Here is a 17697-nt window from a genome sequence, read left to right as displayed (position 1 = left end):
GTACAGTGCTCTGCACACAGTAAGTGCTCAATAAATACGATTGATGATGATGATGATACCCATTCCATTAATAGCTTGAGAAGCGGCTAGTAAATGGAAGGCAATCTGCCACAAGTCAAAACTCACCTGTGCTAGGCAGCAGTGGCATAGGAGAGAGTCGAGGGCAGAGACTCAAGTTTACTGTGTGGAAGGAGGCAATGGTAAACTACTTATGTATTTTTACTGAGACAACGCTATGGATGCACTACCAGAATGATTGCAGATGGAGGTGGGCATTCTGGGAGAGAGGTGTCCTTGGAGTCATTCATTCATTCATTCATTCAATCGTATTTGTTGAGCGCTTACTGTGTGCAGAGCACTGGACTAAGCGCTTGGGAAGTACAAGTTGGCAACATATAAAGTCATTATGGGTCAGAGACAAGTCGACAGCATAAGACAAGACAACCTCACAGAAGATAACCAAGTAAGCCCCACCCACTGATTTCAATGCTGGAAGGAAACACTGTTCAGTTTCTCTAGGAAACACCTAGATTTCGTACTGAGGAGTTGCTTGAGAGACTTGATTGTCCTAAAACAATTTAACGAGCAAGGAATAACTAACTAACTACTAACTACTAACTAACTACCTTTATGGATGGGCAAAAGTTTTCGGTTCCAAACCCAGGACAACGTAAAAATGCCTTGCAAAAATGGTCCCACTAAGTGTTCAGTGGAAGCACTACTTATGGGAAACCCAAGTTATAAGATACTTATGGAATTACAATTCAATCATAGTAAATATTAAGTGTTAAATAAATAGCTCAAGGCTTGGTGGAAAACAGACTACATTCAAACTGATGAAATCCAAAAAAGCTGGAGGTTGATCAGGTCAAGGGTGTATCTACTTCTTACATATAAAGAGACAAAAGCAAACCCTTAAAAATGACCATTTATCTGGTTTGTAATGCATCCAGGCCCTTGGTTTCTTCTTAGTAATCATAATAGTGGTATTCATTATGCATTTTTTTATCAATCATATTTATGGAGCACTTACTATGTGCAGAGCACTGTACTAAGCGCTTGGGAAGTACAAATTGGCAACATATAGAGACAGTCCCTACCCAACATTGGGCTCACAGTCTAAAAGGGGGAGACAGAGAACAAAACCAAACATACTAACAAAATAAAATAAATAGAAATATGTACAATGTGCCAAGGATGCAAACACTGTACTAGGTGCTGAGATAATTACAAGCTATTCAGGTCAGAAAGTCACCTCCCTCCCATGACCAGATTTCTGGCCTAGTTCCTGCTCATTAGTACCTTCACTGGAGTGAAGGGCGAGGAAACAAATGGTGAAACTCAACAAGTTAGGTTGTACTTCCCAAGTGCTTAGTACAGTGCTTAGTATGAGCGCACATAGTAAGTGCTCAATAAATACGATTGATGATGATGCTACTTGTTTGGAACTGATATCAAAGGTTTGATGCAGGGAAGGTGAGAAGAAGGCCTATGGAAGTTATACTTCAAACCTAATTTTTGCAACTATCCGTGAATTTCATTTCCCATGCTACCCGTTTCTCCCAAAGCCGCATGGAAGACTGAAAGCTGAAAGGGTTTGAAGCATCTTCTTTAACCTTCAGATCATTAAAAAAAGTTGAAAGAATCTTCAAAATTATATTTCCAAACAGAATGTCTTCGAATGTGTAAAAGACTAAGTTGGGATAGATAATGACTGCAATTTAATCACTGCCTCCTAGTCCAACATACATGACATGCTATTCAGGTCCAAACAGACTACAATTCCAACTATTAAATGATCAACAACTCCAGTGCTTAGAACAGTGCTTGGCACATAGTAAGTGCTTAACAAATACCATCATTATTATCATTATAATTAATAGTGCTAATATTCACACCATTCGTATCACCCAGTGGTGGAAACCTAATGGTTAGCAATAGGTTAACTACAACCCAAGGACTGGAGAGTGTGATCTCCTCCCTCCCCCCTCGCAGTACCTAGAAGTTTCTTACTGTCCAGTTTCTGTCTGTTCAAGGGGTTTGTGCCATAAAGCAGGGTATGGGCTTCAGAGTGAACCGTCTGTAACTCTTCCAGAGTTGCCTTTCTTCCACGAATACACTGTAAGATGCAAGGGGAAAGAAAGGACAAATTAGTAACTTTAAATTGGTCAAAAGAAAGAGAAAGCTTTCTTTCGTAGACAAAGGAAATCAAGCACATCACTGGCTCTAGCGTCAATTTACTGTCCCTAGATGTTGTCTGTCTGGCTGTCAATCCTTGCCCACATGCTCCCTCTGGCCTGGAGCTCCCTCCTCCTTCATCCCTTCAGATCTGACAGATCATCATTCTCCCCACCTCAGAAGCCTTACTACAATCACATCTCCCCAAAGAGGCCTTCCCCAAGTTAGCCCTCATTTCTCCTACTCCCACTCCCTTCTGTGTCATTTAAGCACTTGAATCTCTACCCTTTAAGCACTGGATAGTCACCTCACTCTCAGCCCCAAAGCACTTATGTACATCTTTATTTATTTTAAAGTCTGTCACCCCCTTCTAGATGGTGAGCTCCCTGAGGGCAAGGAACGTGTTTACCAACTCTGTGGTATAGTAATCTCTCACGCTTTGTAAGGTGTTCAGCACATATTCACTCATTCATTCTTTATATTGTATTTACTGAACGTTTACTGTGTGTGCAGAGCACCCTACTATGCATTTGGGAGGGAGTACAATATAACAATAAACAGACATATTCCCTAACCATGAGCATACAGTCTTGAGGGGGAGACATATTAATATAAATAAGCACGGTAAGCACCCAATAAGTACCACTGATTGTTTGATCACACATACCCCACACAATGAAATGCTGACTTTTAGCCCCCAAAATATGTTTAAAAGTCATCTGAAATGACCACTCTGAAAAATGTTTTATTTCCTCTAAAGATCAACTGATTTGGCAACACAGTGAACATTTCAAACTTTACAATTCAAACTTCCAGGGGCAACTCGGGAAATTTCCAATTGCTAGTCTCTTAGCACAGCACTGATCTTTAGGCTTCATTCACACCACACTACCAGGAATTAAAAAGTATTACTCATCCAACTATTAACTAGGACAGCGAACCTGTACAAAACAAGCATTCTCAAAAATTAGCAAGGCTTTTGCAAATTTTAAGGAAGTTGGAAACTTGGTTCAGATAACTATTCTGAATGTTCATCCAAGTCTCTCTGGTCTGGAAATTCTTCAATTGAAGACTCTTGGGTTGTTTCCAGATCTGCCAGGTCCCGGCTATTCCAGAAAAAACAACACACAAATTCCAATTCTTCCAGTGGATCTGCTTCCAGTTGGCCTTTTAAAAAATTCAGTGACAATTTTTTAAAGAAATTTAACCCAATTTTCCCCCAAAATCCAAAAACAATCTGACTTATAAGGTTGTTTTTACCCAAACATAGGGGTATTACTAAATAGGAAACTTTTAAATGATTTTCAAATGTTAGTAAAACACTACTTGTGATCCAAATTGTTCTACTACTATCGATCACCTGAACCCCACGAATGCTTTATAAGAAAATGCTACCAATGCCTCCCACCTCAAACATTTCTGCTTAAAGAAGGCTGCTAATTTATTTTCCTTATTTTTTTTTGGAAGGCGGGAGCTCAATGGTAAAGTGAGAGACAGGACTGCATCTAATTGATTAAAAAAAGGACCACGGTTTGCACATCACTGACCATCTGGGATAAATCCAAAGCAGGTTGCTTGAAAAAAAATCACAGAATCTGCCTGGGTCTTAATGGGTCTAAAGATACCTGATAAAATAGCCAGCAAAAATTAAAATTCAATAGCACTATCATGGAAAAGTGCTTAAAAGTGAGTTACAATGAAGGATGGGCCCTCAATAAATTCTACTTATACCATTGAAGAACTTCTGCAGTGTAAGGGGGATTTTACAGCAAAAGACAATACACAGACTACCCTATTCCTGAAGATCTTTAAAAATAAAGCAGATGAGCATCTGTATCTCATAATTCAAGTGCACCTCTACCTGGTGACTGAGGTCCAGCTTAATGACCTCTAGTGCCTGCTACCCTAACCCTAACCCCCACCCTTACCCCCTGAAAGCTTTAGCATTCTTTGATCCCATGATTTGGAATTTTTCACATGACTTCAAATCCTTAAAACTCTCAACTTCAGGTCTGTACCATTACAACTGGGACAATCCATGCATATGTCTAACAGTCAAAAACATTTCTGAGGTAGAAACAAAATACTAGACTACAGGACAAAACAGGCTTTGAGGCTTTTATACTCATAGAAAATAGCTACAAGCAAGATCTGGAGGCCAAGGATATCACACATGGGCATGCTGTTTCCTTTTTACCCCAAATGCTCTAAGATCTAGACAAGGAAGGACAATTCTGTGGGAGATTAGAGAGGCTTGGGGGCAGCTGTTGGTGGGGAGTGCTCTAGAAGTGGTCACACGGCCAGCTCCTACACTATTATACAAAAATTTTAATTGACACAGTTTAGACAAAATCAACAACAAACATTTCAGATTTATCAAGGTCCAATTAGAAATGGAAAAAAAAATGCTTTCTAGTGCCACTTCCTGTCCTAAAGACCTGGACCATAATCAAAGTAAGAGCCAAAACTGTCCAATCCTTCTCCACTACCCCCTTTTTAGCCCCTCACTTCCTCAATACTTTTCATCCTTTGGAACCGAGACATGAAACTTCCTGGAGCAAAATCCATGGCTATTTATTTAAAGGGGACAAAATCAACTCAAATCAAATCCCTATGAAGTAAAAAAACTCATTAATTCCCTCCCCACATCTTTCTCTACTTAAAAACGCCTTTTCCCTCTTAGAATCTCTCTTCAACTTTCCCTAGATCATTCTTGTTTGCAAATCAATTTTGTACTTTCATTAGTAATAACATGACTAGTGCACAGCCTGGTCTAATGGAATAATGGGTTGTCATTAAAAGGTCTGATGAGATTATTCCTAAATAACGAAGTGAAATGGTAACATCTCTCCATCCTCTAGTAAAACCTAAACGGGAAAGTCCAAAGCCCAAAAAATGCATAATTAATTTTGCATCCTCTAACCCTGTAGTTTCAAGGTCTCAGGGTAATCATATGAGGATAATAACTCCTAGTAATATTTATGATGGTCTTCACGGGAAATGCCTAGCTGTTCACAAGGGGGAAAATGAAGTCTAAAAAAGTCACTAAACAGTTGGCAGTAGGCATAACTCTGAACAGGTTATTTCCACACGTCGCTTCACAATCTTTTCACAATCTATTCTCCTGTTTGTAACAAGGACCCATCAATTTGACCATTAATTTTTTTTTAAAAAAAATACATCACCAAATAAAACTCAAAAGTAGAATTTCTGCAAGCAATCAAATTATCCCGTAATTGGATGCCAAACATTCCCAAATCCATGCACCTGCAGAGGGAACTCGTCTACCAATTCTGTTACATCTTACTCTCCCAAATGCTTAGTACAGTGCTCTGCACACAATAAGCACTCAGTAAATACAATTGACAGAGTCTCTGTGCCATACGGTCAACAGCTCCCAACACAGCTTCTGAGAAATGGGTCTGCAGAGCTATGAGATATAGCTATCAGGTTGGGATAAAGAGGATTATCATCGGGAGTCAATTTTAAAGCCCACTGCAGGCTTATGGGAAACCCAAATATACTCACCAGAACTAACCCAGTAATTGCTCCCAATGTTTTAACATGATTTCCCTTTTTCTTGGAATCTCTGTGCTCATTTATATTTGATCTTCTTTTGACAACTTAAACTCTAACCACCTATTATCATCTCCAGATTCCAAATTACTTCCTAGATGCCAGATTTGACCTTTTCATTTCAAGATTTAGCTTTCTTAGCCTCTGATTAATTGGTTCTTTATTCTGACATATATAAGTGGCCTTGATACCCATCTATCCCCCACTTTTAAACATATGTATTCTCCCTCCATGTAAGACTGCCATCTTTGAACAAAGTGTCTCCTTTTCTTTCCATTCAGAGGGAACACAAAGGTAAATTCCTTTATTTTTCTGACTATCCTGTTCTTATCCATCTGGTTAATTTTGTATAAGTCACCACACCTCTATGGCCCAAAAATGTTCTTCTGAAGAAGAGGAGGAGGCGGAAGAAGAGACAGTGCCAAGTGATGTCATTCAATGTAATGGGCATTTCAAAAGCAAATAAAATGAAAAACCTTATGCGTATAGATCATTTTTCAGGATGCAGAGGTAAGAAAAGTAAACAGTTACGGCTAAGGGAAACAAACAATGAGGATCAAAATAAAATCCATATCAGAACTGGAATCTGCATATGTTAAAGCTCTCAACAGCTTCAAATTTATGGCTAGCCGCAGAAATATTAAGATCAACTTACTATTTTTCATTTAACGCTATCTAAATTACAAATGTACACACAATTTTCTGTTCACAAAACTCCAGCCGGTAACACTGCTCAATGCAGAGTAGGAAAGTTTGCACTAGGGCAATGCTGCCCCCATGTGGGTATATCCTCCTGTTCAGAAAGTTATATTTTTCAGAAGAACCACAATGACTGTTTAAAGCCAGCTTACCCACCAATTTCAGATACTTAGTTCAGCAGCAGCAAAAAGATAATCAACACTGCTGAAAATAGTTTCTGTTCATTAGTGCTTTGCTTTCGGATCACACCAAGGGGCACTGAGGAGGGATTCAAATCCTCAACCTTTCCCTTTAAAATGGTAGGGTGGCTTAAAGAGTGGCCAAAGCAAGGGTCCAAAGCCCTCTGGCTACTTTGGAATACTAGAAAGAGGCAGAATTAAAGGTGCTTTAGTAAGGAGCATAAGAGCATAGAGCAGAGGCCCACAGGGGATGTTCAAATGCAAAAGATAGCTTGTACCTCCCAAGCGCTGAGTACAGTGCTCTGCACACAGTAAGCGTTCAATAAATACGATTGAATGAATGAATGAATAAGATCCACTCTTCAATCTCCAGGGACAATTACTAATAAACCAAGGGTACTGAGAAGGTAGTGAGTTGTTTTCCAAAGAACCTTTGAACCACTGAGTATTCAGAGTATTACTGGCAGAGAAAGACTGTGGTTTTATCTGCTGCCCTTTTCCTATTCAAAAAATAGCTTCATACCTCATTCTCGCCTGTCCCACCGTCGACCCCCGGCCCACGTCCTCCCCCTGGCCTGGAATGCCCTCCCTCTGCCCATCCAAGCTCTCTTCCTCCCTTCAAAGCCCTACTGAGAGCTCACCTCCTCCAGGAGGCCTTCCCAGACTGACCCCCCTTTTTCCTCTCCTCCTCCCCATCCTCCCTCTGTCCTACCTCCTTTCCCTCCCCACAGCACTTGTACATATTTGAACAGATTTATTACTCTATTTTACTTGTACATATTTACTACTCTATTTTGTTAATGAAGTGCATATAGCTATAAGTCTATTTATTCTGACGATTTTGACACCTGTCTACATGTTTTGTTTTGGTGTCTGTCTCCCCCTTCCAGACTGTGAGCCCACTGTTGGGTAGGGACCGTCTCTATATGTTGCCAACTTGTACTTCGCAAGCACTTAGTACAGTGCTCTGCACACAGTACGCGCTCAATAAATACAACTGAATGAATGAATAGTCTACATGCCAACTCTCTCAGGTCATGAAATATGGCTTCCACCTTACAGATAAGGAAACTGAGGTTGGTTAGTTAAGTCCTGAAAGGTGTCTGGACAAGAGCCAGAAACAGAGCACGGCCATTCCCTGTTCTAAATAGAAGAATGGCAGAAAGAGCTGAATAATTTTTTTAATGCTTCAAATAACATCAGATTCAAAAAACTGATCTAATATCCCACCTTGACAAGGTATTCACTTCAATATTCATGCAGCATGCTAAATGTTTATATCGACAGACTTAATTTTTACCGTGTTTCTGTGCAGCCACTGAGGTTGGGAAGCAACTGTGACCCTTTTACCTAATATCAAAGTATCAAAGGAACTTTCAGCCAGTAGTAGCTGCCCCCACCCTAATGTTCAGTCCTGGCTGCCTACTTCTCTCCCATCATGAGGGCCAATCACAACAAAAACTCCCAATGGGCAATACAGGAAGGAAGGAAAACCAATTTAATAACTACCTTTTTGCATTACCTAGGTGGGAATGACAGATTTGTATGATCCAAGACTTTTGACATCACTGCCAGATTCAAATCATGATACTTTTAAATTAAAAAAAAATAAACTACACTTTGGCAAAGCACTTCAAACTGTTTCATAATAGGCTGGAATGATAAAAAGGCTGAGTTACTAATTTCTATGATAAAAATTATGTAATGGTTAAGCTAGAAGTGTGGGCCATCTGATTAAAGGTTTACTAGTACTACATGCAATCAATTAGAAACCCACATATGGCTCAGATAAATTTTGCCCAGACCATTTTTGGCAGGAATATGGATATTAAAATTCTAGCCCACATTGGTTACCAGTAAGAGAAGCAGTCAAATAAGCAGGTGAATCTGGAATACATTCTGCCCATTTATCCCACCTATGTTTCAGGAAGGTTATTATCAACATCACAATCATCATCATTATATTATTAATAATGGTAATATTCATTCAATCATATTTACTGAGCACTTACTGTGTGCAGAGCATTGCACTAAGCCCTTGGAAACATACAACAATAAACAGATACATTCCCTGCCCACAACAAGTTAATAGTAACAATAATGATAGTGGTATTTGGGAAGTGCTTACTCTGTGCTAAGCAGTGTACTGTGCTGTAATAGGTATAACATAATCAAGGCAGACACTGTCTCTGTCCCATATGAGGTCACAGGATAAGCAGGAGAAAGAACAGGGTTTTCATCCTCATTTTATAGATGAAGAACCGAGGCACAGAGAAGTTAAGTGATCTGCCCAAAGTCAAACAGTGGGCAAATGGAAGTGTGGGATTAGAACCTAGGCCCTCTGACTTCTCGAGCCTATGCTCTTTCCACTAGGCTATGCTGCTTAAGAGACATAGATAAGGGCTCAAAGCTGGCTGCATTAAGAGAGAAAAAAATGCCAGTTAAGAAAAAAAGACTCTCATTGTCCCCTGTCCACTTTACTTCCTATTACCCGGGGGTTCCCATTACCTCACACTTGCCGCGGAGGCCAGTCTCCTGAAGCCGGGACCAAACGCTCTGAATTCGACCAGCATGTTCAGGATGGCTATTGGTGTTTCCACAGGTACACTGGTGTTTCAGCATCAAGGTGTCATAAACAAGACCTGCAGCAGAAATTAGAAGATTGGTCACAGTAAGGGAAACTCATTAGGGAAACCCAGAAAAACATATGTGCTTTTTCACGCACTTCCTTCCTTACAAAAACAGCAACCGTTTTGCCTATCCCACAGGCTTTGAAATTCTACAAGTATGACTACCTAGAAATGAAGAGGATGGTATGTTCATATAATGTTATATAGAGATTGGGGAAAACTCATTTGAAAAATAAAGAAATCACTTCATCCCACTAAAGAGAGAAACCATAAAACTGACCAGTAGCTGAAATAAATGAAAGCTGTGAGAAGGATGATTTAAGCTGTTCTGTGTGAGGAGAGAAAGTGAAGGAAAAAAGCAGGCTTCAGTCTCTTGAAGTTCCTGTAGAGAGCTACTACCATCGGTGCTTCTCTGTCCACGTTCAGAAGGGAAAGAGGTAAAACCCCACCCAAACAGGGTATTTTAACGGTAAAGATCAGTGAATAAAGTACACAAATCACACAATAGTTGGGAACATTTGTGTGTGAAAATTGTCACCAATGTGTGACCAATGAATTAGTGAAGTAACCCAGTTGGTTGATTCTGTTCACAGATTCTCTGAGTCAGTGAAGGCATTAGAAGAAGAGGAAATGAAGGTATTGGAAAAGATGAAAGATAGAGATCAATTAATCAATCAATCGTATTTATTGCGTGCTTACTGTGTGCAGGGCAATGTACTAAGTGCTTAGGAGATTACAACACAACAATAAAATAGACACATTCCGTACCCAAAATGAACTTACAGTCTAGAGGGGGAGACAGCCATAAATGTAAATAAATAAATTATAGATATGTGCATAATCTCTGTGGGGCTGGGCGGCGGGGGAAGGGGTTGAATAAAGGAAGCAAGTCAGGGCAACGCAGATGGGAGTGGAAATGAAAAAAATGAGGGCTTAGTTAGGGAAGGCTTCTTGGAGGGGATATGCCTTCAGTAAGGCTCAAAACCTCAACAGTCAAAGGAAAGAACTGGATTAAAAATATAGTAAGAGTTAAAACGATGGTTTTAAATTTTGGATAAATCCAGAGCAGTTATAAGACAGAAGAAGTGGGCTCTACTATCTCCCTCGGGTAAGGAGATGTAAACAGACCCTTGAACATTTTCCTTTTACTATTTCTAGAATAAATTTCACTTCAAATGTGGTTTCAGAATTTCAGCCCTAAAATAATGCCCTTGAATAAATCTAAAATGTGTAAACCTGGAGTTTTGAAAGTAGAGATTTGAATATACTAAAGAATATTTGCTCCCTCAAGATTTTTTTACAAATTATAGCACCTACAGCGAAAACAGCCACATGAAAGAAAAATGCTTCAGGTCCACAGAATGTGATTTTAGGGTGTGTGCATATAAAATGTAAGAATCTCATGTGGGTGGGAGTTCATTTTAGTTACAAGATTAAATTTAAAAAAAAACCAAGGTTTAAAATCAAATTTGCCAGACCAGAATACATCAACTACATAAGCAATATTGAAAGAGATCTGGCTATATACACTTGCATTAGATATTAAGTACAACTAATAACAATAATCGTGGTGCTTAAAGCAAGTTTTGACTTCTTTAAAGAATTTGATGTAAGTGCACAAGTGACACCAAGATGGCACTTGCTGGAGAGGGAGAAAAATGAAGCAGCAAAATTATGGGATCCATTTGTAACAAGGGGCAGTAAAATTGCTTGCAAACAATATTCATTGTCAGGATTACTCTCAACACCATCACAACAATCAATATAGATAAGGTGGAAAATGAGCATAATGCATAATGTGTTTCTATTAATGTAAATTTGAAAGAGAGTTCATATTAATGACATCAGTGAAATAAAGTGTTTCCCTTAGGAATATCAAGATCATTCTCTCTGACACACAATTCTGTTGCTTAAAGCAGTAAAAATGATCTACAGGAAAAGCAGTGTTTTACTAAAGTAAAACATACATAGTTCTGAAGATGATCTGGTTTCTAAATGGCATGATCAAAGCCATGAAAAATGATTAATCCCCATGACCAGATGGCATTCCTGTAGAAATCTACAAGCTAAAAGGGGTTTTATGGCTTAGACATCTACATTAGCTTCTCCTCAACATATGGAACACAGAAGATAAGCCAAAGGACTTCAAATATGTCACCATGACCATCAGCTTCAAAAAGAAAGAAGAGAGAGCTGTTCCTGGGCACTCCTAAGGTTTCTCACTACCCTCAATCAATCAATTAATCTATAGTATTGACTGCTTACCAGGTGCAGAGCCCTGTACTGACTGCTTGGGGGAATACAATAGAGTTGACAGACACCTTCCCTAATAATAATAACTACAGTACTTGTTGAGCCCTTACTATGTGCCAAGCACTGTTCTAAACACTGGGGTAAATACAAGTCAATCAGGTACTCTCCCATACAGTATTATGTGAACCTTGTGAGCAGAGAACATGTCTATGAACTCTGTTGTATTGTACACTCCCAACTGCTTAGTGTTGCACGTGGAACAGTAAATACCATTGATTGAAACCATGAATACTCCTTAAATCACAAAGTGACTTCAGACCAAAATACAGCATTGCAGATATGATCTTTTCAGCAAAAAACAGATTCAGGGGAGCCCTGGGATGTCTATGCCAAATTCCCAGAATTGACCATTAGCAGACTTGCAGATTAAGCAAACCTGGCTACTCTGAGTACACCAAGATATTTAGGCTACTCCTCACCAATAAGGCTTGCCTTCTCAGAGTTGAAGGTGCTTTTTCCTTAGCACCATTGGAGTAGAGGTATCAGAAAAAGCTCTGTTCAACCTATTGAAGTAGGTGAGATTTAGGTGGAAACAAGAGACCTGGAACACAGTATACTCCTGATCCTCTGGGAAATCCTTCCAACAAAAGACTACACATATCATATTATCATGTAAACTCTTTAAGAAACTCATCCTGGGGATGTTCCGAAGGCATATTTGCAAAAAGTCAGGAGATAATTATAAAATGCTGGCTATATTGTCTAGGCCTGAAAATAGCCCTGATGAAAACTGAGATTAGGTACAAAAGTACACCAAGGAAATACAACAGAACCATAGACTTTTGGGCAGTATTAAGGTTACTACTACTAATAATAAAAATAATGATGATGATGGTGGTATTTATTAAGTGCTTACTATGTGCCAAGCCCTGTCCTACGCACTAATGCTGTGACACAAGAAAAGCAGTACCCAATAGCGCCCAGATGGACAGAGAAACGGAAAACAGAATTAAGAAAGCTAATCTGTGGAAACCAAACATACCCCCAAATCTGGCTTCATGAACAGTTCTTTCAGTGTTGCCTGTTAATCAGTTTCACATCAAATAGTTATTGCTAACATTTATTAAGTACTTATCAATAAGGAAAGCAGTGTGTTAAGAGCCTGCTTAATTAATTATTAATTATTAAGGTTAATTATAAGAAAATCAATTGAGATGTGATACCAGACTCACTAGGGCTCACAACTGGAGGACTGGCATGCAAAACAATAAGTATTTGGCCTAAAAACAATTCAAACAAATTAAAAGCACACAATAAAAATATTAATTGTAAAGTATATGTTAGCTAACCACTATTTGGAGTGGGTGGACTTCAGATCTCTCACAACACTAGGCTGATCAATCATTTGGGATACAAATCGTGAAGGTCTTCTACCCACTCTGTAAAATGGCAAAAGAAGACGGCTAATGACGCGACCCTAAAACAGTGTCCATTTCCTAACACTGAGGCTACACTTAATGTAACACAGGTCACTTTATGAAACATTAGGTGAATGGATGATAGCAGGATTCCCAAGTAGATTTGGTAAGATGAACTGAAATGGGAATTGCAGAGATAGTAGAGCAAGCACTTTAAAGACAGACTGAAGAACAGTCTCATTCTGGGAGATGAGATCAGCAAACAGACCAGCCTGGCCCATGTAAACACAACAGAGTTTGCTCTCCTTGGCAAAATTGGAGATTAAGAGACAAATATGAAAGCAGAAACAGGTCCTACAGTAGGTAAATGGATCAGGGTGGCAAAACATAATCTTTACTTGCCCACAGTGAGGAACAGCGTGCTAGTTATGAATAGGCTGCTCTCAGTGGTTGGATCTCTTACAGTCAGGAGTGTCATTTTTGAAGACCGAACAGTTCTATGACTTTTATGATGATATCTACAAATCTTTTAAAGTAGGAATTCTACATTGTTGAGTCAAACAGGCTTTAAAATGAAACACCTGGAGTGCAAAGTTATTAGGAGTTACCTGTTTTCTACCTGTGTGAAAAAAATCATCTTACGTTACAAACCAGGAGAGCAATGCTTCTCTCTTAAAGGAAATAAGCACTCTCTTCGGAAAGAATGAGTCCTTTCATAACGATGCAAAATCACCCACATAATTAAATTCCACAGGGGGTCAGTGAGGCTGGATTTGAAAAAGTCTATATAACATCATAATAGCTAATATTTTTAGCTAAGCAAATTAAGAAAAAAACAAGATATCTATAGCTCACTGAATAGTAAGTTGTAAGTTATAGTCACCTGGGGAGGGGTTATGGGTGGGAGGAAGTTTTTCTTTACTTCCACTGGCAGCAATATTACTCATCCAGGTACATTCAAGAGAGTCACCTCAGCCTACTGCTGAAATACCAGGATGTTAACTGAATGGTTATTAATCAAATTGAATTTAACATACCTTTAGCCTTCTTAGATGGTGAATTAGCTAGGTTTTGTGGAACGTTCAGAATCACATTGGCCCTTGAACTGAATTGAAGTGGCTCGCATGGTGCATTGAAATATTTGATTAGATCTCAATAGGGAGGACAATGATGTGGTATACAACAGTGATGGGGAAGACTCAAAAAAGACAGGGTTTGGGTGGGAAGATAAGGAGTTCTGTTTTGGATATGTTTAGTTTGAGATGTTAGTGGGACAGCTAAATAGAGATGTCCTGAACGCAGGAGGAAATGCGAGACTGCAGAGAAGGAGACAGATGGGAGAGGTAAATTTGGGAACCATCTGCCTACAAATGGTAGCTGAAGCCGTGGGAGTGAATGAGCTCTCCGAGGAACTGGATGTAGATGGAGGATAGAAGGGTCGACACAGCATTGAGCATTCAGGAATGAACTACTGAATGTGCCTGGAATTACAACTGCATATACGTGACGTTTGGGCCCCAGAAGCTCCTGTGGTAGAGGCGAGGGGACCCGAGGAAGAAGAAACACTGTACACCAGACAGAGGTATTCTGACCACTGCCACTGGGCTGAGGCCTTTAGAACACCTCCTCTATGCCAATCCTCACACGTACGCACGTGTGAGCACACACACATCCCTTCCTACTCCCAAAAGGAAGAGATATTACCTGTTGTGAACCTTGGTTTAGTGGGTGGCTCCTGTACAGACATGGGAAAAGTAGCAGACGCAGGAGAAGACTGTGCACGGGACAGAGGCCGGTGACTGCCGAAGGAAACAGGGATTCCTGCTGCTTCCATCGATGCCTGGTAGTTTCTCAACTGGTGGATCCGTTGCTGTTCCAGTAAAAGCGCTTGCTGTTCATGGGGGACAAGGAACATCAGGTGAAACTTCTGTGTGATTTATTTCAATGAAATGAGACCAGGTCAACCTGTCTTGCTGAACCAATAATGTTATTTATTAAGCATTTTCCAAGTACCAAGTGCTGGGGTAGATACAGGACAATGAGATCAGACAACACAGTTCCTGTCATACAGGGGGGTTCATAAACTAAAATATAGGGAGAGTAGGCATCTTGTCTCCATTTGATGAGTGAGGAAATTGGGACAGGGAGAAGTTAAGTGACTCGTTCAAGGCCGCTCAGCAGGCCGGTGACAGAGCTGGGACTAGAACTGGAATAAAAGCATGGCAGCCAGTATTTTATGTTGACAGGGGGAGGAGATGAAATAGGTTTATAAAAAACCAGTTATACATCACTCGTCTCTTTTACACATGCATGCTGTATGCAGGTAAATATCTATGATCTGAGTAATGATGTCAGTGGGCTGACATCCCCACTATTTGTTAAGAAACTAGGACAGTAAACAGGAACAAAACAATAGCTGGTTGGATATATGCTTTTATTCTAATCTGCATTCATTTTTAAAAGCAATGTACATTTTTCATTTTATTACTCAGATAGCTTTTGTTGCTCAGTTCAATGACAGGTGTCCGATCAATCAAGAATTCAAAGGAGCACTCAAAGAAAAATAAACAAGTCTGATGCCAACTCTCTCAAACGTGATGTGTTTGAAATTAAAATCTTTATGGCACCTCTATAAATGATGGTTTGACTTCCAGATTCGATTGCTCTGTACATGGGAAGGATGTGAACTTAACAAAGAACAGGGGGATCTGTCTTTATGCAGTACTGATCTCCAGCAGGCATCCTCTGCCACTAGACAAATCTCTGCCACCTAAAATAGAGGTGAGAGGGTTAAGAACTCTCTCTGTTGACGAAGATTCCATTCTGTTTCCACAAGTGAGTTAAGAAAGGGCAGGAACTGCAAGGAAGCCCCAACTCACTTGGGAACACTGGTGATGTCCACTGTAATCACCTATCAGCTCCTGCTTAGGGGGAGTTCACCAGCCCATAGCTCACTAGAGAGGGAGGGAGAGGAGGAAAGAAGGAAAGCCAAAGATGAACTATTATTTCCATAGCTCTTTCTTTCCCGTGCTGCTTTAGGAGCCACCAATTTGTACCTTTCTTCGTATTAAATACATCTGAAGAACTACTTATGATGAGAGGGTTCTCCCTAGATGTCTTTTTGCCTGATGAATAGATATCCCACTTAATGCTACTTCTGCAAATTACTAAAAGCACTGCCTGGAAAGTTTCTCCATGTGGAGACTGCTGTGTTTTTGTTATACCCAGAGGACACTGAAATCAAGGGTTTCTAACCGTTGCATCATGCTGAAAATATAGCTGAACACTCTCTATTTCCCATAAGTGATCTATAGTCGTCACTTTGCAATTACCAGTTCTCAATGAGAGATGTGAAAGGCCCTCATGCAATTACTGTACTTAAATATACATCTTCAAAACTCCATACATGCACTTTGCATTTGTGAAGCCCCTTTTCCAAAGAACTTAAAGTGCTCTAAAGGCATGGCTTCTTCCTGGGAAGCACTGTAAATCCCATTTTGTGAGTTTGGATTCTTAGTTTCTTGCTCAGATTCCCTCAGAATTTGGGTTTTTGGCAATAAAACTAAAACCCAAGCTTTCAGCCATGATGTCTAGTACTAAATCAACTAGACAAAGCTATTTTAGGCTAATCTACATAATGGAAACCAACTAACACAAAGGCCTACTCTTGTGATTTCCTTTCTTGACAATGTAAAATCTAATTACTTCTGAAGCTTAAGAATTTCTGCTACGTAGAATTCAATACAATATAGCTCATTTTTACTATTGTCAGAACAAACTCTTTTTGGAGCACTTTACACATCTTTACCCATTCCTCAGCATTAAGAGAGAAAAATGTATGAGTGTTTGTGTGTATATATAATCTATGGAAGGGCATTTTTTCCAGTAAGGATAAGACCACATGACAGGATTTTTCAGCCAGCTGATTTTCTGGTAGAGGGTCATTTTAGCATTCCCCAGAGAACAGAAAATCTGCTCTCCTGACTGGGATGCATTCTAGGTAAAAGCAATCCCAATCCACTTCCCCTGCTCTCAGGTGGCTTTCAAGAACATCTAGACTCTTGAAGACAGGTACATGTTGGGTGGTTCATTTGTGTCCTGGATCTCAAACATCTCCAACTTTCATACAGTCAAAATGCCTTCCGTTCCACTCCACAACCCCCTACCTTCCCAGTTTACTGGCTATGTGAATTTTTCCTCACTCAGCCTGGGCTTGCAGGGATAGGAAAAAGTTGTCTGGGTCCCATTTCTGACCAAAGAAGACTTAAGGAGATAACATCAACCAGATTAAAATCATCCCACATGACTTTCTTTCTTCCAGACCTCCGCCCCAAACACCCCCTGGCAAAAATCCGTGATCTGAACTAGGTGCCCAAAATGATCAGAACCAGATCAAAGAGTTTACTTTAAGTGAGTGTGCATGATAATAATAATAATGGCATTTATTAAGCGCTTACTATGTGCAAAGCACTGTTCTAAGCACTGGGGAGGTTACAAGGTGATCAGGTTATCCCACAGAGGCTCACAGTCTTCATCCCCATTTTACAGATGAGATAACTGAGGCCCAGAGAAGTTAAGTGACTTGCCCAAAGTCACACAGCTTAGAACTGGCGGAGCTGAGATTTGAACCCATGACCTCTGACTCCAAAGCCCGGGCTCTTTCCATTGAGCCATGCTGCTTCTCTGCAAAATGGGGATTATGAGTGTGAGCTCATGTGGAACAGGTGTCTGTGTCCAACCTGATTAACTTGTATCTACCCCAGT

The 17697-nt window shown here is 39.9% G+C and overlaps 1 protein-coding gene across 6 annotated transcripts in view; it reads right to left on the bottom strand.

Moving 5' to 3' along the window:
- HDAC4 (histone deacetylase 4) overlaps window positions 1-17697 on the bottom strand; it is a 510642-nt gene that overhangs the window by 65800 nt on the left and 427145 nt on the right. For 4 of the 6 annotated variants that reach the window (XM_038748724.1, XM_038748725.1, XM_038748729.1 and 1 more), the window contains 3 exons: window positions 14638-14824; window positions 9141-9274; window positions 1999-2119 (listed from right to left, as the gene is read on the bottom strand). In XM_038748724.1, the coding sequence (XP_038604652.1) occupies window positions 1999-2119; window positions 9141-9274; window positions 14638-14824 (442 nt within the window). The remainder of the gene's footprint in view (window positions 1-1998; window positions 2120-9140; window positions 9275-14637; window positions 14825-17697) is intronic. The other 2 variants (XM_038748726.1, XM_038748728.1) reach the window with 1 other exon arrangement.

This window comes from Tachyglossus aculeatus, chromosome 7 (assembly GCF_015852505.1).
Source record: "Tachyglossus aculeatus isolate mTacAcu1 chromosome 7, mTacAcu1.pri, whole genome shotgun sequence".
Taxonomy (NCBI): Eukaryota; Metazoa; Chordata; class Mammalia; order Monotremata; family Tachyglossidae; genus Tachyglossus; species Tachyglossus aculeatus.
Note: the sequence above shows the minus strand (reverse complement) of the source record. Positions and strands in the feature narration are given on the sequence as shown.